We start from the raw sequence: 21,574 nt of genomic DNA, 5'->3' as shown, positions 1-21,574 counted from the left end.
GAATCTAATTGCAAATATATTATTACTAAAATATTAAATTAGTTTAATAAAACTTACAATGTAAAACCCACCAGGTTTTAAATTATTTTTGTTTTCAATATAAACAGTAACCATCATAATATTTACGTGATCATTTTATATACTAATATTATACTAGAATTTGTATTCCAAATGATACATTTATCTCTAGAATTAGTAAATGTGGTTGAGATGATGATGAGAGAGTTACTATAGTCACTTAGAAAATGGATAAGAACAATTGCATAAAATAATTGTTTAGTTATCTAGTCTCAAGGTAAGAAAGTGATATATTATTATTTAATAAAAGAATTCAGTTCACGAAATATAAAGAGATTTTTAAATATTATTTATAGCATACAGTTCTATACAGCAATTTAAATAAGTAGAAATGCTACTCATCTATTTTTTTTCATAGAAAAACTCAATAAATAATTTAATTCTTAAAAAACATGCTCTAATTTATATTCATTTTGGAAAAAACATAATCTATATTAAAATGAACGATAATATACTAAATACATTTGTTATACATAAATAAATAATATTTAATATAATTGGTATAATGTTGAACACTTGGCCAAAAATAAGTTAAATTATAATTTGAACACATATTATACATTTTTCAAATTTAATGTATGTATATATAAAATAAATATAAATATTAGTCTGACAAAACTAAATACCTAAAAAATTTCTTCAATTTCTTCATCATCTTCAATATTTTCTTCATTATTATCTATTAATAAGCTATCAATATTAGAAGTATCACTACTATTGTGCGAAACTAATTTATGACCATCTAAATGTTTTGCAGTTTTGAAATGTCCATGACATGCATCACAGAAGTTAGCTACTCTATCTTCTAAATCTCGATCTTTAAACGACCAATAAACACTATCTACATGCTCATCTGAATGTTGTTTCATTTCCAACATATCCAAAGCTAAATAACTGCAATCTGAAGCAGTGCATCTAAAAAAAAAAATAGTTGATAATGTTATTAAATATATAAATGATTAATGATGCATTAACATTGTTAGACTTGCCTTATAAATTTGTTACGTAGCAATTCTTCTCGCCATTTGGTTAAATGATTATATGGTATATCATAAGATTTACGTTTCATAGAATGTTTTCCTTCATATTCTTCATCATTCTCTTCATTTTTACGTTTGACAGATTCTTTATTTTCAGGCAGCAATTCTAAACCATCTTCTGTTTCTACTAATTTAAAACCACATTCCTCCTCTGTTAAGTGTTTATAACCTTCTTCATGATGATGTAAAAGATGAGTTTTAAGTTTATTAGAAGATGTAGTCCTACCACCACAAATAGAACATTCAAATTCATCATCTAGATATGGTTCGAAGCACGTAGCAAAATGATCATTCATATCATCCACATCAAATGTCATATATTTGCAAGAATTATGATTGCAATGCACATAACCGTTTTTTAAACCCATTATCCATGTTTTTATCTGAAAATCGGTAGGACTATTAACATTTACTTCGGAACAGATAGATTCTGAGTCAGCTAAATCTTCTTGAATTTTCCATTGGGAATATGTAACTATTTTGCTAGCAGCATTTATAGTACTTGATGTTGGATTTCCATACTGACCCATTGGATAAGATTGAATTTTATTATCTTCATCAAAATCATCTTCAATTTCCTGTTCCAAATGAGAACACATTTTATATTAGTATCTATATTGAATATTTTAGTAATGGTGAGCATGCATTTTCAACAGTAAAATTTTTTTAAATTATATTCAATACAATTACGTAGTTTAAATTTTACAAGTCAGTGACATAGTTATAGTGAGATAGGGAGGGCACTATGAGTTCTATAATTATAAGTATGCATTTTTGTATAATTATTTTACATCAGTATAATCAGATATTATGTATTGAAAGATTCTCAAGGATGAAGAATAGGAAAACAGATTTTGTTTTAAAAAATGCATACTCAAAATTCTTATTAAAAAAATCACAATTTGACCTGTGTAGTAATATGGTATACAAAATTGGGGTTCTGCAAAACAAAGAATATCAAACTCAAAGTATCAAGTGAGCCAAATATATTGGATAGTGAACTACGTGGGTCGCATATGAAAATTTAACAAAAAAATTTTTTATATTATTATATATGTATACATATAAAACAATCAATAAAACTCACTTGATTACATTTGTTCAGAATATAATAACATATAAATAAAATATAGGTACCTGTTTTATTGGAAACAATAAATCTTTATGGTGATTGTTTTGGTGAAACTGTAGGGCTTGTTGTGATGATGTATAACCCTTACAATGGCGACAAAAAAACTTAGATGATGTGTCAGGATCTTCACCCAAACACTTTTCATAGTGTAACTCCAGTTCAGGTATTTTGTAACTAATAAAATGGCATTCAGGCATAAAGCATTGGGTGTACCCACGTGTCTTAATATCAGTTGACCATGACGCCAATTGTTGTTCAGTGAGTGTAGGCTTTATCACGATTGACAATACATCCGAATCCTTATGATTGTTGCTCTTATGGTAATCAAGTGCATCTTGGGATGTAGTTTGGCCACCACATGTGGGGCATACAAAATTACCAGCGATTTCTCCACGGCATGTTTTAAAATGTTCTCTCATGTCGTCTATGCAATAAGCAATGTAACGGCAGTGTTGAAGATGACAGCGAACAAAACCATTTTTTTCCAACATAATTTTCCATGACTTTATATGCACAGGTCTACTGCTTCGTTTCCTGAATAGCCCTTGAACGGGCGTTGCGGGGTTAGCTATAGTAATGGTCACTTCCTTAGACATTTAGCTAGAAATTAAAAAAAAAAAATGTATTTAACAAACAAATGAAAATTACAATTGTTTTATAAAATTACTCAAAGCGTAATAATTCAATTGTCAAAAAAGAAATTTTCAATTAATAATTTAAAATTATGTGTCTATACGACAGTTAGTTTTTTAATTTTACATACACAACATACATAATTTAACTAGATTGGTGGTGATTACTGAAGTGGGAATAGCACAACAGTGGGATACACGGATATCAAAATATGTTTTATATACGAAAACATTTGATTGAGAATTAAGTCAACAAAATCTCATATATTTATCCATGGATTTTAAATGATTTAAGGTTATGTTAGTAAAAAAATTAAAATGAGAGAGTACTATGAGAAATGTTGGGAACCACTGGAATTTGTTATCACTAGTTGATACATCATAAATAACACGGACTAAAATAATATAATGTATTGTCTTAAAAACAATCTTTGAAGACCGTGATATAATATAATAATGGATTAGCTTATTAGTCCGTGATAAATAGTATCTATCTATAATGAGTAACAGCATAACATAATCATAAACTAATCTATTCTGTGATCAAATCTTGTTATTAACCAAGTACACATTTGTAAATTTCAAAAACCTAGTAACTTTTATTAATGATTTATACTTTTGCATTTCGCATACGTACACATAAATTAGCGATATTTTTTACATATTAGACATGTATTTTATGAATGATACGTTTTACGAAGGGTTAACTATTGGTATATTAACTGGTATTACTCTTAATGTGATCAAAAATTATATTTTTAAAAATAAATATATAAATCGTGATACAACTAAACTAGATGTAACTGATGAGGAAATTCGAAGTGAATATAAATCCTCGACAAATGAAAATGAAGAATTTAAAATTGCATTATTGGTTCGACATGATTTAAAAATGGGAAAAGGAAAAATTGCAGCTCAAGTAAGATACACTTATAAATACATTTTGATAGTTAACATTTTATTATTTATGATTTTATTTGAAAATATACTTTTTGAGATGAAGAACGATAATTACCTAGTTTAAGAATTTAATTTTTAGAAGTGATATTGACTTCTTATTAATCTTATGTTTAAACCTATTATATAGTTCTTTTACAACCTTATTTACAATTTATGTATGTTTTTGGCGCAGTATGTTTATTTAGTAAAATAATAAAAGTAAAATGTATTTTGTGTTTTTCAAATTGATTTTATTGTACCACTGATTTGAACACATATCATTAAATAAACTTAACTATCAACATTAAATTAATATTATCCATAGTATATCCCATAAGAATAATTTAAATTATTAAAAAAATCATAAATATTTTAAAGAAAATAAAAAAATACAATTCACCAAATAATATTGTTAAGTATTGTATGAAGTATCAAAATAATTTATTTACTGAATTTGCTAAAATTCTAAACCATAATCCTAACAATGTAAAAATTGTTTTTAAAACTAATAATAATTTAATCAAATACATAAATAATAAAACTAAACTTTATCGAATATCCCTCTTTTTTTTAAAAATGCTGGTATATATAAACTTAAATGTAATTGTAATAAATATTATATAGGCAAGACAAATATACATTTTATAATAAGATACAAAGAACACATTTTTGTAATAAAATTAAAAAAGACTGCTCTAATTTAAATTTTGTTAAACATGTTTTAGAAAATAACCATAATATATACTATATCATCGAAAATTTATACATTTGCAACGAAATAAAGAAAAACAATTTTTAAAAATATTATAAATGTACATAGGTGAATATCATGGAGGGCTTAGACCCTCAAAAAATTGAAACATTGTTAGAAATTTTGTTCATTGTTTTTATGATTTACTTATTATTATCTGTTCGTTTTTTTTAAAATACTTAAAATAACAAACTATTTACAATAGCATTAACAATACCAATTACATAATTTGGCTACTTGCGAAAGAAGTTTCAGTGCAATGAAAAAAAAAACTTGGCTAAAGACATTGTTGGTTCAAGATAGGTTCAGCAATCTTTCAATACTATATATTGAAAAAGATAAAAAGCGATGATATTTTGAATATCTTTGCTAATACGAATATTAATTATTTTTAAATATACGTTATTTAGTGTTTTTTTTAATACAATTTAAACATATCTATATTTTTAATGGTAATAAGTTTTACTTCTAGATGGGAAGGAGGTGTGGGGGTGAAGCCCCTGTGGGTTATTTTATATTGAATTATTATAGCCCCTCCAAAAATTCAACCAAATGTCCGTCTATGTAAATATACAAACCGATTTTAAAAATAATTTCTTATTTATACATTTTAAATAATAATAAATATTTATAACCAAAGTATTTATATTTATTAAAGTATTTAGGTGTAATAAGAACTCATCTTAAATCATTTTTCGTGTTACAATAAATTATTTCTATGTAAAACGACTAATTTTTCTCAATTTAAGTATTCTTTCCTTTATTTTTTCATGTTCAGTTGTAATTTGAATGACTGTATATATCTGATCATGAATTTTTAATTTAAACTGATCATACTTAACAAATATAATAATATTCTAGGCTAAACATTTATTTATTTCTCTTTCTAAACTATTTTTGTTTATTTATTTATTAAAATATATTTTTTTGAATTAAGATACAAAATTAACATATGATCAACATTAATCCTTAATTTACCAATGTAAAAATTAACCTTTTTTTTATATTGATTTTACTTTGCGCTTAATAATTAAAAATAACGACCTTCTCGAACTTTAATACTTATGAAAATCTTAATTATAGTTTATTCTCCAAGAGAACATAACTGGGTGGCTACCAAAATTCGTCTTTTTCTGTGCATTCCACCACTTTTCAGCGTGTTCAAATATCAGTAATCGCATGGTGGGGGAAATTATAGTTATGGCAGAGCGAACCCATTGAAAAGCGGTGAAAATGCGAATGAGTTGTGTTCTCTCAGCAAACAGAGTATAGTTATACTGTTGCATAAAATAAAGTTTACAAAAAGTATATTAATCATTGTTTAAAACTGTTCTTCAATGTAAGGTATATGTATTATTGTATAGTGTTCACATGCAATTGTGCACTGTTATGAAAAAGGCTTAAGTTCAAAACCATTTGAAATAAAATCCTGGGAGTCAAACAACAAGCCAGTGGAAATATTCAAGATAGCAGATGAAGAAACTATGTTAAATTATCAACAGTTAGCAAATGAAAATGGATTCAATAACTATATAGTAGTAGATGCAGGTCGCACACAGGTTGCACCAAGGTCAAAAACTGTAATGGCTGTAGGCCCAGTTAAAAAGAAAATGATTGATTTGTTTACTCAAAATCTTCAAGTTTATAGTTAATTGGTTGTTATTAAATTAAGTAAATTTATGTTTTATTTTTGTATTAAATTAATTATTTAATATTTTTAATAAAATTAACTATGATTGTTTTAGTGTGCAGTTTTATCAGTAAATGCATATAATAAAAGTAAATTATGCGGACTACCCTCAAAATGTGCTAGAATTGTTTTGAAAGTACCAGATTTAAAAACTTTGACATGTATTCAAAAGCAATGCAAGTTATTTGATATTCATACAGCTATGTTTACAGAAAATGATGAAGTGACTGTCTTAGCTATTGGTCCGGCCAATGAAGTTTCTATTAATGCACAAGTACATAATTTAAAGTTATATTAGGTAATTAAAAATATTCTTACCCAATAGCTTCAGTTTTTGTATTTGACATTTTTGAAATATTAAAAAAAAAAAAAAAATAATAAAACTTGTCTTTGAGTTATTCCATACTGGAACTGAGGAAATTTATAAAGTAATAAATAGTTTATGGTGGCCTGTTAATTGTTTTAGCTCATAATAAGTATAAAAATTCAGGTAAAATATATAGATTGTATTAAATAAATAACATACTTTTCCAAATAAATCTGACTAAAATTTGATTTGTAAATGATTCCATTCATCAGCTTAATCAGCTGATTTTAAATATAAAAAAGAACCAATTTTTCATTATATTATTTTTTATTATTTTCTTCAAATAGTTTACCAACAAAATATCTAGATTCAGTGAAAAATTATTTTATTGTTATTGAAACTAAACCTACACATATTTTCATCTGTATCACCAATGTGAATCTAATGACTTCTAATGTGTTTCGTTTTAGAATCAAGAAAGTAACTAAAAATGAACAAATGTGTTGTTAAAGCTAAACAATTTAACACATTCAACTTTATATTAAACTCTTTATCTTTATTTTTAAACATATAATTTGGAACTAGATAGAGCATTTAAAGAGTGGTAATCAAAAATCTCAGAAGTAAAAAACAAATATTGTCATTAGGTTTTATTTTCAAAAATATAAAAAAATGCTATATCAATACAAAACTGCTACTTCTACTGTTTTCAATCAATTGTTAACAGGTTCTCAATTACTAAAATATATTTAAAATTTACTACAACAGAATTAAAGACCAAAGTAGGGTCCTGTTATCTTACTAATCAATTTCTTTCTGTAGTTGAAGTAATCATTCATCCAACATTTGTTGAAAACCTTCAAGCCTTCCACTAAAATCTGCTCTTTGTGAGGTTAGCCATCTAGTAAACTACTAAGTATATCTAATTTATAAGAAATTCGAAATCTCAATACAACACAAAAAAAACTATAAGAATTGTTTAGAAAACTTAAAATGATTTATCATTTAAATATACTAAATAATTTAATTATTTTTTCAAATTTAACAGGAATTTCTTCAAAATATTACACCCAATTACAAAAAATTTTTAGAATTCCAATAACTTAACAAAAGTTTTGATAAAAAAGTCCATAGACATTATACAGGTCAATTCAACAATAAAATAACTGATTAAGTAACATATCACCGCAAAAAATAATTTAATTTATTTCAAGCACTTTGAAGTTATATACTTCAGTCATTACAATAAAACTCACTAGATGTGTCCCTTAAATCTTCATGTTTTTTAATCTACCATTAATTTTACAAATTGTAAATACCTACATTTTTAATAATACAAAAATTACAAATAAATTAGTACATAATAATTATTGTGTATTAATTCTTTTAATTAAATAGTCAATTTTAATAGCAATTGGAATTAGCAGTTAATTTGATGACAAATAAGACTGATAAAATACACCAACTGAAAGAGACAGAAACCATGCAAAACATATCCACCATGTAGCAAATCCAAATATTCCTCTATAGACATCCACTGTTAATACCTAATATATATATATATATATATATATACACATAATATAAAAAATAATTTATAATTTAATAAATTAAAAAATATTTACTTGTTTTAATGACTGAATAGAAAAATATGTTATATTTGGTTCAAGTATTGAGTTTTGAGTATTATTAATTATTGTTGAGGAAGAATTGGTAAAAACTTGGAGCCAACTAAAATTGCCTGTTCAAAATAATAAAAGTAATTTGCAGTGCTATTGATTTCATATGAATATATCAATATAGAAATTTCATTACCTAATGTTTTATAAAAGAATATGAAGAACAACATCATTACAAGTGGTATAATATATTGTAGCACTACAACACATGTATAGTAAAAAATCACAGACACCTTAAAATGAAAATTGAATAAAAGATTAAAACAAGAAATATATTGAAGTATAAACAAATTTTACTTGTTTTTGCAAATCTTTGTTGGTAATTCGTCCAGCTTCTTTTTTTTGTTGTATCAAACGCTCTTGAGCCATGTTTAGATAAGCTTGTATGAATATGGGCATCAAAAATAGTCTTTGGAATACGACAAATACTACAGCCCAACATCTTAAACTTTCAAATTGTTCAATTGTCATCCTTGAATTTTTAATTTTTTTATTACAATCAGCAAGAACTTATTATTTAAAACTGATTTTATTTACAATGGTTTATTTGATCCAGAAGTATTTTTTGCAGTAAACAAATCTACACCTATAGGCTTTACCCAAAGTAGAACAAGTAAAAAATGAGTTACTAAACTAAAATTCATTATACTTTTAGTAAATCTTGCGCTGTAATGCAAACATTTGGCATTTGTTTCATTGGATTTACAATATCTATAAAAGATATTTTATCAAAATAATAGTATTTTCATAACAAAATGTACTGTAAATACTTCAGGCAATCCCATTGCATTTTGGCTGAACGGATTCCAGGAAATACAAACATTGCACCTGTCACTGCACACCATATAGCAAGACAAAATTTTACTATTAATTTTGAGGCAGGTCCCCTTAAAAAATATACATTTGCTTATATTATTTATACATTTATTATTGAAAAATATGTAATTACTGTGAAGATAGACCATGATTATGTAAAAACTCTGTGGAGCTTTCATTAAAGCTTTTGTATGCAGTATCCAATCGTACATCAAGTTTAGATTCGTCAATGACTAAAACTATCATAGCAATAACTAAATAAACAAAAGCACCAACAATAACTGTTGAACGTTCACCAGAAGATTCAAAACCACCACGAAAATATTCTAAAGTTAAAGACATAAGGATTTTGCTAAACATTTAAAAATCAAGGAAAAAATAAAATTGTTAAATAAAAAAATCAAGGAAAAAATAAAAGGATACAATGCAAAAACTATAACAATTGAACACCACAGCATACTCAGATTAATTTCATTTTCAATTGGAGAGTAGTAAGAATATATTTCAGTACTTAAGTATACCAAAGCTGCGTATAAAGAAAAATTTGCGAGCCACTGATATTCCATGAAATATCTAAGCTGAAATAATTCATGTTCTTGAATAGGTTGGCTTTCCAACTAAAACATAATTTGGTATTTAAATCAAATAGATTATACACACTAATTAATATACATATTTATATATTATTGAAATAATAAGATAATACTCACTTCAATAGCTAGATTTTTAGGTATCTGAAATATATCAATATTATCATTTTGCCCATTAATAGGTCGTTTATTTTGTTTTGAATCTTTTTTCTTTAAACCTAATAACTGCCTAAGTTCTTTGTCTGTTGGATGTAAGTACCGAACTAGCCTGAACAGAAAATATACATTGTTAATTACGATTAAACATAATACATTAAAACCTAGAAATAAAATCTATTTTTTAAAAAAATAGATTTTTTTTTTGTTCTTTATTTTAATAGGTTAATAGTGAATTTCTATCAACTAAAAATATAAATACATATTGAAAACATGTTATTTTTAATTAAAATTAAAATTTTATACAGTAAAACTTCCAATTAACTGTCCTGGAGGAACCATAAATGACAGCTATTTAGAGGTGATCGTTATTGAAAGTTTCACTAAACTTAATAAGTTATTAAATATCATCTCATAAGTTGATACTATATGGGTTCAACAAATATTTTTGTTTAATGTTTATCTATTTTTTATCGAAACATATATCTGTTGTTGAATCAGTATGCTACCAGCTAAATATAAATTGTTAACAATTAAGTTTACCCCTATGCAAGAAAGTTATTTGACTTATTATTGTAAAAATTTTATAAACAAATAAAATTAAAACAAATAATAAAACTTCAAATGTACTCACATTGAAGTCATCTCCCAGCTTTATTATTTATAATTTGAACGGGTAAACCGAATGTTAACTATAGGTAATAAACTTAATAATTTTGATTTTTTTTTCAATTCTCAGAGTTAAAAAATTGTATGAAAAATAATTGTAATTTATAGTTTATAATTTATTTATTATCTTAAATACTTATGGTTGCATTTTACAACTCATCTTTATTATGTATGTTAAAATTACTTTATTCATGTACTTACTAATTATCTCTGTACTCTATATTCACGGCCGTTTATTAAATATAAATAAATAAATAAAATATACACTCACCCTGTTGAACACAATGTCCATCGGGCAAATGAATAAATTGCACTAAGACGGTGTATCAAATTTATGGCAATCATTGTAATAATTAGTTGGATACCCAATAAAGTCTAGAACAAAATAAAACATTAAAATTACTAAGAGTGCACTTCACGTGGATAGTCAAAAATAGATATATACTTATTAATGAATGAACATGTATAAATATATAGATGGTTTAAATAATTAATCTTATTATTTATATTAAACATAAGTTTAAAATATAACAAAAATAATAGAAATTATGATAGCAAAATTATAATACACAATTTGTCACAGAAGAAATTGTTCCTACAGCTAATTTATAGTATTTTATTATTTAAATTTTTGATATTAATTTTATCAAAAAATATTTATAAAAATATTTACTGCCTTTCATAAAACCATCAATTTAATTGAAAATTAAACAGTTAACTAAATTGATCATTTATTAAAATCTTAACTATAAATAATTTATAGCAAAATAAATTTAAATACAATTTAAAAGATTTTCAAACCCTAAAATAAAAAAAAACCTATTTTTTCTTTAAATTTGATTGAGTCCAAACAAATACCAAATACATCAGCCAACCAATATCCTACATGGCTTGATAATATTGAAAATCGATAGACGTAATGTACATAGAAAATAAATAAGTTCAGCAAACGTAATTAGAATGAAATTATATTACTGCAAAGAAATTCAAATAAATATATAGCATTAATATTGCATTGCCAGTAGCAACGAGCAAAGGCTTAAGATCTCCTGAAAGCAATAGGTTTTCCAACATTACATAAAAAAAACAAAACACCAACAGAAAAAATATCATTAACCTATGTACAGTGTAATTAATTAAATACCAAAACGTTAACCCATATGAAATATTATTTACCGCCATTATGTCGCGTAGATGTATAGACAACCAGCGTCGCTGTGAAAACTAAGAACGGCCTGGATTGGCTATAAATAGAATACCGGACTCGGTTTAGACCGGCTGGATCCTAAATCGGTCATCGATTGTTACACTTTCGTCTAACAACACCTTATTCAACGTCCGACACTTTTCATATGTGTGTTATACGATCCTCAAGAAATCGACGAATTTTTAAGCAAGATTTTCTCTATTACAGCAGCGGTCGTGCGACACTCATTATAATATAAGCTTTACAAACGATATGGACGATTATGGTGGAATATTCAAAATTCAAACACTGCTTTGTTTGTCAACACGATTAAAATAAAAAGGTTTTCTAGACTACCGGAGTACCGGCAGCAACAACAGCTGCAGCTGACATGCGTGAATAAGTTTTATTTACTTTTTTTTTTATCAATAAGGGAACCCAAAATGATTTTATCAGAGTAATGTACAGAATAATATAAGCAAATGTTAAAACTAACCTATAATTTCGGCGTTACTAACTTTGTATCACTTAATCTATAACGCAACAGTCCATTGAGGTTTGTTTTTCACTATTTTCAAATACGAAATATGTTATAATTTTTCATCATACTTATATTTTGTAACAAAACCCGTAACCATGTTTAGAAGTGGCTTTATAAAAGTAAGTAAACATCAATCGAACAATACTTAATTTTTGTCAAGTAACTATTAAAATCTACATTGTACCAACGCGATATTTTTTTTGATTTAGTTGAACAAAAAAGAGCAGCCAGAAGAAAAAAAACCAAAAGCATCTGATGAAAGGGGTGTCGTGTACCTGGGACATGTTCCCCATGGTTTTTACGAGAATGAAATGAAACTTTATTTTTCACAGTTTGGTGAAGTTACAAATATCAATATTCCTAAAAGCAAGGTAATTCAAAAAATCACATGCCAATCAAATACATTTTTATCAAAATATATTTATTTTTTTTATTCTCTGTGTAAATAAATTAAATTTAATGCAAATTTGTATTTTAATATTAGTAATTAAAATCAAAATACCCTAGTTTTTATTTTTTATTTTATGCTCAATCAATAATTTAAGTTCTCTTTTATACATTCAAGAAAAGATGATATATTAACACACTTATTAACAGTCTGTTAATAGGTATATTATAATGAAACAATACATTTACATTATACAATTTTTAATGCATTGAATTATTGACATATTTTTTATTAATTTTTTTTCTAATTTTTTATATATATTTAAAGTATCTATATATAATTATAATACATTTTTGTTAAATTATAGAAAACTGGTAAAGCACGAGGATTTGCGTTTGTTGAATTTAAGTACCCAGAAGTGGCCAAGGTAGTTGCAGAAACGATGAATAATTATTTGATGCATAAAAAAATTCTTGTCGGTATGAAAAAACAATATCTAATTATTGCAACAATAAATATAATTTCATATGTGTTTATATTTAAGCCAAATATCTCCCACCAAATCAAGTGAAGAGTAATACATTTTGGCGCAGTGACAAAAAGAATATTCCTCTAACTGCAAAAAATAGATCAATTCAAAGAAAGGCAATGGAAATACCATTAGATTTTGAAAAACAGAAGAAAATTAAATCTTCATTAGAAAAACGCGTGCTATCTAAGCAAAAAAAATTTAAATCCAAAGGAATTGAGTATGAGATACAAGTTAGTAAAGTTTTTTAGGCGCAATAAATTTTATTGGTAATATGATGTACTTTTATTTTAGATTTATAAATCCAATCCATCTATTAACATTGATGATTCAAAACAAATTGAGTCTGCAAGTGAATTTGAAGATAATAATGATAATATAACTTGTTCAGAACCAAATTCTGATATGGATAATACACTTATAAGCATTCCTGAAATAACTAAAAAAACTAAAGTAAAAAAAGGAAAAGGCCGTCAACTAAGGATAAATTCATAATATATGTTGTGAACTATATTTGTTTTTAGTTTTTATTTTTTGATAAAATTATATATTAACGACTAAATAAGAATTAGCCTTAACTTGATAACTTATTAATCTAGCTATTCCTGCTCCTTAAAGATGCTTTTTATGTATTAATACTATTATGAGTACACTGATAAATAATATTTAAAAAAATAATCATTCTTAACACATATTTTTATGTATATTTGTATTAGGGTAGTTCTTTAAATTTAACTTATTATATAGTGGAATATTTTATTTTTAAAAGTTATCACAGTATTCTCTTAATTTGTTTAGTAGTGTATCATGGGCTTTTATATACCACATGATTCCCAATACTAATAATATATTTTTTTTTATTTATCATTGCAAACTTAATCAATTACTACGAACTTTATCTGTGAACTACAAAATAATATAAATTAACATTATAATAAATATATACAGTACACAATAATATATATATTAGAAAAATCCATCTTCAATTATTTTATATTTTTTTATATATATTTTTTATTATAATTAGTTTATATATAATTCTTCCCAGTTCGTTACAAGATGGTCCAATTGATTCTAAAGTTATGACCTCTTGCATAAATTCTCTTATTGCCAATGATAATCTTAACAATTGTTCTCCCATATATAGTTCAGTCATCAAGTTATTTGCATCCATCATATGTTCAAAGAAACATGGTAATTTGATTATATTTCCTAATACTCTTGTCCCTACTTCCATGTGTTCATTACCTCCCAAAAATATGTGTATGAAACTTTTATGTATAATCAAATTATTACTGCTGCAAGAATGGGTGTAATATACAGGGGCAAAACTATGGGGTGAAAGATGGGGGTTTCATCAATTTTAAAGGATGTAATTTTTGTAATTATTAACAATTAATTTGATATTTTTAACTTTGTTAAATACTGTTATTAGATAAAAACTCAATAAGTATGATTGTATATTAGAAAAAAAATTCTTGAGAAGACTATTTGATTATTGGTTTATGATAAAGCATAATTTTAACATTTTCCCCATGTGTAAAAATCAAAGGATTTATCAGAAACATTAATCAATATTACAGCATCAGATAAAATGGTTACAGAATAAAACAATAAAGTAAAATATAAATATATAATATATTAAATAATTAGAAAAACCACTATTAGAAAATATTAAGCCTGTTTGTTTTTTCAGTTAATATGATTTGATAGTTGATCAGACTACGACTACAGTTTAAGAAACTCGAAAGATGAATAGGCGATAGAACAATAAAAAAAAAATTTTGTTGGTGTACAAATAAGTCATTAGTTATTTATAAAAAAATTAATAATTTGATGGTTGAAAATTATAATATGAGTACAGCCATACGAGTTACAATAAACACGATTATGTATCAGTGTGTTTGCTGTTTTATATAAAATTTATATTGGAAAATAATATAATATTACAAACAAAAATAGAAAATTGCGAGCATTGTCGTATGCTGGGCCAAGGATGATTCTCAGTATTTTGTTTTCAAACGACATGAATTTTTATTCCATTTTGCTTGTCAAAGGCCACACCTCGCATCCATATGTTAGCGTCAGTCTAATTATCGCTGTGTAGTGTAAATATTTAGTCAACGAAAAGGATGCCTTTTCCGCCTTGATGATTCAGCTATTTAATTCAATGGACCAGTCATTATTACTATTGATAGCGGCCCCCCAGATATGTAAATTGATGCACTTTTTCAAATGTATGCCCTTGAATCACTACATTTTCGACCTGGTTGTTTTCTGGTAATTAACAATACAACCACAAGCTCCATCACTTTGGTTTTACTATCATTTACATTTAGCCCTATGGTTTTTGCTTCGTTAATGAGGGCTGTGGTTCTTTGTGCCACGCTCTCTCCATCATCATCGTTTTAATATATTTTTAAAAAATATATTAAAATTCATGTTATGTAAAAGTGTAAAGTTAAAATTTTTATTACTTTTTAACTTGTCAATATTTTAAAAAGATGAAATAATGGAAGCGTAATAGACATGTATATAAATTATCTTTTGCTCAGTGACAATCTTTTTTTTTATCGAATTATAAGTAACAATTGTAAGGTATGTAATTTGATTAACATGAAAATATTTAATAAATGTAAATGGAATAAGACAACTTACAATAAACATAAGTTAAATGCTATAAAAAAAATAGAAAATAAACAAATAATATCAATGTATTCCTCGCATCATTCGTAATCTAGAATACAATTAATCATTTTGCATGTACAAAGTATACATAGTATAAATTAGGGCCGTATTTAGCAATTTGACATCAGGGAGCAACAACAAAAAACGCCTCATTATACCAAATACAAATTTCTTTCTGAAGAACAATTCACTGCTGGTATACACAAAAACATTCTAAGTGCAACGTCAACATTTGGATAGATTATTTGTAAATCCTTGGATATATCGACAGTACTCGACCGTTACCGAATATGTGTGTGTGTGTGTGACGTGACGCCGTTATTGGGGATATATGTATATTTTTTTTTGAGATACTCTTTTTATTTTGTAAAGAAGTTTCACTTTAAAAATATTAGATCATTAAATATTGAAAATATAAAAAAATTAGCCGCCCTCTTATATTCAACCGCCCGGAGCAACAGTACCCTGTAGCTCTCCTCTAAATGCAGCCCTGGTATATGTCTTAAGGCATGTACGCACTAGTGAATTTAACCGCGTTATCGAAACTTCGTATCAATTCGTCACTGCTGCGAATCACTTGCAAACGAGACGTTATTTGACCACTGAATAGATTCAATATATTCTGTGATCTAACAATGGGGTGAACTAAAACCACAAGTTACATTAAATAATTATGACTGAATATATAAATTAATATACGAATGTATACCTAAATACTCTGTAACTAATCGAAGACAGACTCGGCTTGCTAGTACCATTGATTATAGAATAAATTTTTATTCTATAATCAATGCTAGTACGTACGCGCCTTAACAGTTTACATCGATGTTTTATACATTATTATGCTATAAAATTACCTATACATATGTGCCGTTTGAAATATATTTATGGTGCAAAACGACTGTATAGCGATAAAAATTTGTAGCAATTATTTAGCAAATCAGAATACTATAAATTATGATTATTATTCAAGTAGTATTTGTTAAAAAAAAAAAAAAGTTTAAAAAAAATATAATTTTTAATTTTTGAAAACTTGTATGATTATACAGTAATAATATTAAACAATTAACGAAAGTATAATTAATTATAATAGTTTTAATAGGTACTTGATATATTTGAATTATAATTACACACGATAAAATGTCCAGTTAAAATTGGCATATTGTTACATGGACCTTCATTCAGTACTGTTTGTTTAATATAATGATTAACGATTAATTATACTTTCAAATGTAATATCAACCGGCAACAAGCAATTTAATTGTTTTATCGAGGACAAAGAAATGGACGCGATGTTTTTGTGTTTTTTATCTCATTGAGTGTCATTTATGTTTAAAGTATATACAATTATTATAAACCATATAATAACAACATTTTCCTTGGATAAATCATCAACGTGCCAAGTTTTAATTAAAAGTAAACTTTTATTTAATATGAACATGCTGAACAACCCAGTTTCGTCTTAGAAAACAGTTATCGACTAATGTCGAATTAAAAGTATCAATATTATTGTTTAGTGCGATTTAAACTGGTTTCCTAAATTAATTAATCTTAGAGCTTATTTTATCTAAGACTCTTAGTGTATACTATAAAAACTCTAAAGTGCTAATATTGATAAAAAATGCCCGTAAAATGTAAGATAATAGATTAGTTAATCATATAATTTCCGTAAAATTCTAACATATGTAATAGTTAAATTACAAATTAAATTAGTTAATTTAAAATGTATATAACTTTTAAATTTTTCTGCATTTACTTTTCTAATATGATCTCGTGACTCTAGGAGTACTATTTACAGGTGGTTTTTAGTAACATTAAAATTTATAAATACAAAATTATTGTTACATTCACAGATAGCTCTATTTAAAAAAGTTATAATAAAATATGATTTATTCAGAACTATAACTACCGTTAACTTAATCGTATAATCAAGAATATATTCTCTAAATAACGGTTTTATTGTAGGTCAAAAATTCAGTTCAAATACCATTTTTTATGAGTATAATTTTAGTAATTTGAAAGTCCATATGAGTTACACACCAAAATAAATATAAAAAAAAAAGTTTTATTTTTAAAAATTACTCCAACCATTTCACTAGTGTAATTCTTACAAATGTAATAATTATATAAATTCACTTTGGTAAAACAATAGTATTTTAACACTTACTAAAATTTAATCATTTTCATTAACCTAAGATAATTTTTATAATTTTATTAGTTAATACAATTTACTAAATTTAATGATACGCTTTAGTATTTCTACAAGTTCAGAATCGTATGCGATTTGAATGTTTTTAGATAAAAATATTCAGACTTATAGCATGGAACATTTTAAATCCACAAACCCGTTATAATAATGTTATGCTGTTAAAAAAATGTTATTCTGTATTCATTTATTTTTTTCTTGCGTAACAATTTTTATGTCATCCTTTATTTGTTTAGCATTTTAAACTTAAAACTTCACCTAAGTATATTAATTAGTGTGCCAATATAATTTTTAAATCTATTTTAGATATGTCATTGTTAATGTTATAATATTCTAGTTTATAAAAAAAAATTTTAAACGCATCACTATTATGAAATTATATATTATTATTTATTATGCACAACATTTTTATATAAGAATTTTAATGTTTGAATGTTTGCCAAAAATCACAAATATTTTTTTTGTAATTAATGAATCACAAAACTATCAGCTTTAATATTTAATATTTTAGGTTCAAAAATTGAATTAAAATTCTTCACAAGTTAAACAAAAAAAATATGTCAGAAACTGTTAAACGTTTTAACAAAATTTGTTGAATTATCTGTATGTTTATAAGAATTTTTAGTTAACGATATTAACTATTCATTTATCTAACAAATATTAACTATAGAAACTTGAAGCATAAAATTAATATTTATATTATATCTACATACATATTATAATTTTATCTTTGACTAAATTAATTTAAAACAAAATTTCAAAGGTTAAATCTACTTATGAGCAATTTGATTTTTGTTTTCAAAGTCGTTTAACCAACCAATAATTAGATACCTATATTATGTAGTAATATAAATTATCCTTATATATAAAGGCTAATCCATCTAAACTTCTTCAGTCAAAATCATATATTTTAATTTTAATTTGATATATTTGAATAAATTATATATTATTTGAATGAATTATGAATATCAATAATATATCACTTGACGTATTCAATATATTACGTATTTCATAATACATTGAATGATGCTTATAGTAGGGCTTTGCACCCGAATTAACCCGAACCCGTAACACCCCTAAAAATCCTTAAAAAATCAAACACCCAAAACCCATATAACCCGAATGATTTTTTTTTTTAAACACCTGAATTAACCAAAACCCCAATAAAATATTGGTTTTAACCCGAAATCCGAATAATTTTTTATTTTTCAATCTTTTTGTGACATATCATTTTGTATGTATTTTTTGTGGTTTTTTCAATTTTATCATTAGTCGTTTAATAGTAACATTATTATATATGAATAATTTCACAAATAATATACAAAATTGTTAATTAATCTAAATTTATCTAAATAATGACAATAGCAATATATCATATTGACAGGTGTGCATGAATGGTATGGTATGTTGAATGTTCAAGTGTAAACAATTAGGATATTATTTTTAAAATTATCCCAAGCGGAAATTTTATAGGAATAATAATTTTATTGGTCTTCTACCAATCACCGAGTCGTTATTTAATGCAATACTGTAAGTCTGAAATAAAATTGATGTCTTGCGTATGATTACCTAAATTGTTGTTCGCGTTATTCGTATTTGTTCAGTGTATGACGTGTAGAACACATGTCTATGGCGTGAATTGTCAATTTTAGTTGATATAATAATTTCATCGTAACATTCATAAGTACAAATTGTTATTATTTTTGTACTACGCTATGTCCTAGCTATTTTTTTTTATAATGCATTTTTAATGTGTGCACGCACCACAAACCATAAACGGAAATTTGGTGAAATTTGTGGGGGGGCTGAGCATTATTTACTTATCATACCTATAGATACCACTGTGCGGAATTATTTATTTTAATAAGGCAATTTACAAAGTTTAACAATTTGACATCTTTAATCAACAATTTAAACAAAAAAACAATTAGGTGCCTTATCTTAAACATTTTTAGAGTAGGTATTCTAAACAAAAATTATTAATTAATTAAACAACTTATACGGGTACTATTACATATTATTAATATTACATTAATTGAGATTGTTCCGAGTCATGACAAGAAGTTTGTAAAATCTTAAGAATTTTTTTTTTTATTTTACAATTTGAAATACACATCTTTACAACGTAGTACAATAAGTATATATGATATTATAATAGTAACATGATTATTTTGAATTAAGAAATCACCCATTGGTGACCCTTGGCTGGGAATAACGCCGTCTAGAGTCTAGAACTTCGTTTTTTTTTTTTTTTTTTTTTATAACAAGTCACGGCACCAGTTTCTTTTTAGACGACGCCGGGGGTTTCCCGGTATGGTTTTGAGTGTAGATGCTCTTTATCAATGGATTTTGGTGGGTTTGTAAGCGATTATGAAAGCGTTTGTAGAAATCTACAGATTCTTCTGTCACAGTTTTCATTGTGAGGTCTTTATGTAAGGTATAATTGGACACAAAAGGTTCCTCTGGTTAATTTTGGTACTCCAAGTAGTTTCATTATTCCTTCTCCTGAGACTAAAACTACTAAACGATCAACTGATTCTTTAGACATTAATTCTGCTAATATTTTACCGTCCCAATGAACTGTAAGTGCAACTTTAGGTTGAAAATCTTGTCTGATTTCTTTAGCTATATTTTGTCAATGTGTTCGTCTCATTCGACGAATTGTTTCTTTATTTAAAGCGATTTCGAAAGTATTTAAACCAATTGTTTTAGCTGCTAATATATATGTGGCATTACGATCACTAACTTTAGTGCGATCTAATGCTGATGCAAAAGTTCAATTAATTATATTCCTCGGACGTTTTCTAGGAAAATTTGGTAAAATATATTTTATTTCTTTTTTCACTATCACTTGTACTTTTCTCACTACTACTACTACTAATACATAATACTGAATGTTTTTCGGTTTCTAAACGTTAATTTTCTTTTTTTTTTCTTAATATTATTTTTAAGTTCTTTGCTATACATTGTTTTTCTGTAATTAACAATTTTCTATCTAATGCACCCATCGATCCTCGTCTACCCTTCTCTCTTTGTGTTTTCAAAAATTCTTTATCTTCTTGCAATTTAATTAAATTCATAGCATTAGCATGGGCAACATCAAACAAATCGTCTAAATTATATACAAAATGGTTCACTTTCATGACCTGTGTCTCTGTCTGGTCGCATTTTTTTTATTACTAATCCATTTCAAATGTAATTTTTTGATCTGATTTATTATATTATAATTTTGTTAAGTAGGGATTCTCGCTTTATTCCAAAAATCTAACAATTCATTCGTAGTTATACGAGCACTCTTTTGTATCGAAAAGTTATTTTTTAAATGGAAATTTAGAAAGCGGCCAAGTATTTGTCCATTTGATGGCAGTTTAGATCCAGTTAAAGTTTCACCTGAGGTGTCAATCAAATAAATACCACGATTTTTTTAATTTTTATTAGACATTATATTATGTACTGTATTAATATATTATATTGAAATATTTATTTAAATCAATTACTGTGTAAAATGTATATACCAATAATTTAAATCAATACGATTGAAAGGTCTGCAATCTGCA

The 21,574-nt window shown here is 25.7% G+C and overlaps 4 protein-coding genes across 7 annotated transcripts; 2 read left to right on the top strand and 2 right to left on the bottom strand.

The window, feature by feature from the left end:
- Nucleotides 1-691: 691 nt before the first annotated feature.
- Nucleotides 692-3,133, bottom strand: LOC112689247 (zinc finger protein 512B-like). 4 transcript variants are annotated; one of them, XM_025562862.1, is made up of 4 exons: nucleotides 3,023-3,133; nucleotides 2,256-2,850; nucleotides 1,068-1,696; nucleotides 692-993 (listed from the first exon to the last, which is right to left on the bottom strand). In XM_025562862.1, exons 2-4 carry the CDS (start codon nucleotides 2,844-2,846, stop codon nucleotides 705-707), a joined length of 1,509 nt encoding a protein of 502 aa, XP_025418647.1. In that variant the 5' UTR covers nucleotides 2,847-2,850; nucleotides 3,023-3,133; the 3' UTR covers nucleotides 692-704. The 4 variants fall into 4 exon arrangements, with proteins under 4 accessions (XP_025418647.1, XP_025418648.1, XP_025418646.1 ...); XM_025562863.1 differs by having other exon boundaries at nucleotides 3,014-3,122; XM_025562861.1 differs by lacking the exon at nucleotides 3,023-3,133 and adding an exon at nucleotides 2,918-3,005.
- A 123-nt stretch (nucleotides 3,134-3,256) lies between these two features.
- On the top strand, nucleotides 3,257-6,636 carry LOC112689250 (peptidyl-tRNA hydrolase 2, mitochondrial-like). The gene is made up of 3 exons (XM_025562867.1): nucleotides 3,257-3,801; nucleotides 5,937-6,212; nucleotides 6,318-6,636. The coding sequence occupies exons 1-3, from the start codon at nucleotides 3,553-3,555 to the stop codon at nucleotides 6,558-6,560; spliced, it is 768 nt and encodes a 255-aa protein (XP_025418652.1). The 5' UTR covers nucleotides 3,257-3,552; the 3' UTR covers nucleotides 6,561-6,636.
- A 1,113-nt stretch (nucleotides 6,637-7,749) lies between these two features.
- On the bottom strand, nucleotides 7,750-12,081 carry LOC112689248 (transmembrane protein 161B). Its single transcript, XM_025562865.1, has 11 exons — nucleotides 11,656-12,081; nucleotides 10,751-10,854; nucleotides 9,775-9,922; nucleotides 9,488-9,681; nucleotides 9,198-9,416; nucleotides 9,019-9,135; nucleotides 8,786-8,959; nucleotides 8,546-8,720; nucleotides 8,385-8,481; nucleotides 8,195-8,310; nucleotides 7,750-8,116 (listed from the first exon to the last, which is right to left on the bottom strand). The coding sequence occupies exons 1-11, from the start codon at nucleotides 11,659-11,661 to the stop codon at nucleotides 7,997-7,999; spliced, it is 1,470 nt and encodes a 489-aa protein (XP_025418650.1). The 5' UTR covers nucleotides 11,662-12,081; the 3' UTR covers nucleotides 7,750-7,996.
- A 119-nt stretch (nucleotides 12,082-12,200) lies between these two features.
- On the top strand, nucleotides 12,201-13,706 carry LOC112689249 (uncharacterized RNA-binding protein C1827.05c). The gene is made up of 5 exons (XM_025562866.1): nucleotides 12,201-12,325; nucleotides 12,416-12,577; nucleotides 12,962-13,073; nucleotides 13,139-13,356; nucleotides 13,418-13,706. The coding sequence occupies exons 1-5, from the start codon at nucleotides 12,302-12,304 to the stop codon at nucleotides 13,616-13,618; spliced, it is 717 nt and encodes a 238-aa protein (XP_025418651.1). The 5' UTR covers nucleotides 12,201-12,301; the 3' UTR covers nucleotides 13,619-13,706.
- Nucleotides 13,707-21,574: the final 7,868 nt, after the last annotated feature.

This window comes from Sipha flava, unplaced genomic scaffold, assembly GCF_003268045.1.
Source record: "Sipha flava isolate LNK unplaced genomic scaffold, YSA_version1 42_pilon_pilon, whole genome shotgun sequence".
NCBI classification, from domain to species: domain Eukaryota; kingdom Metazoa; phylum Arthropoda; class Insecta; order Hemiptera; family Aphididae; genus Sipha; species Sipha flava.
The sequence above is the reverse complement of the archived record's forward strand: the minus strand, read 5'-3'. Positions and strand labels throughout refer to the sequence as shown.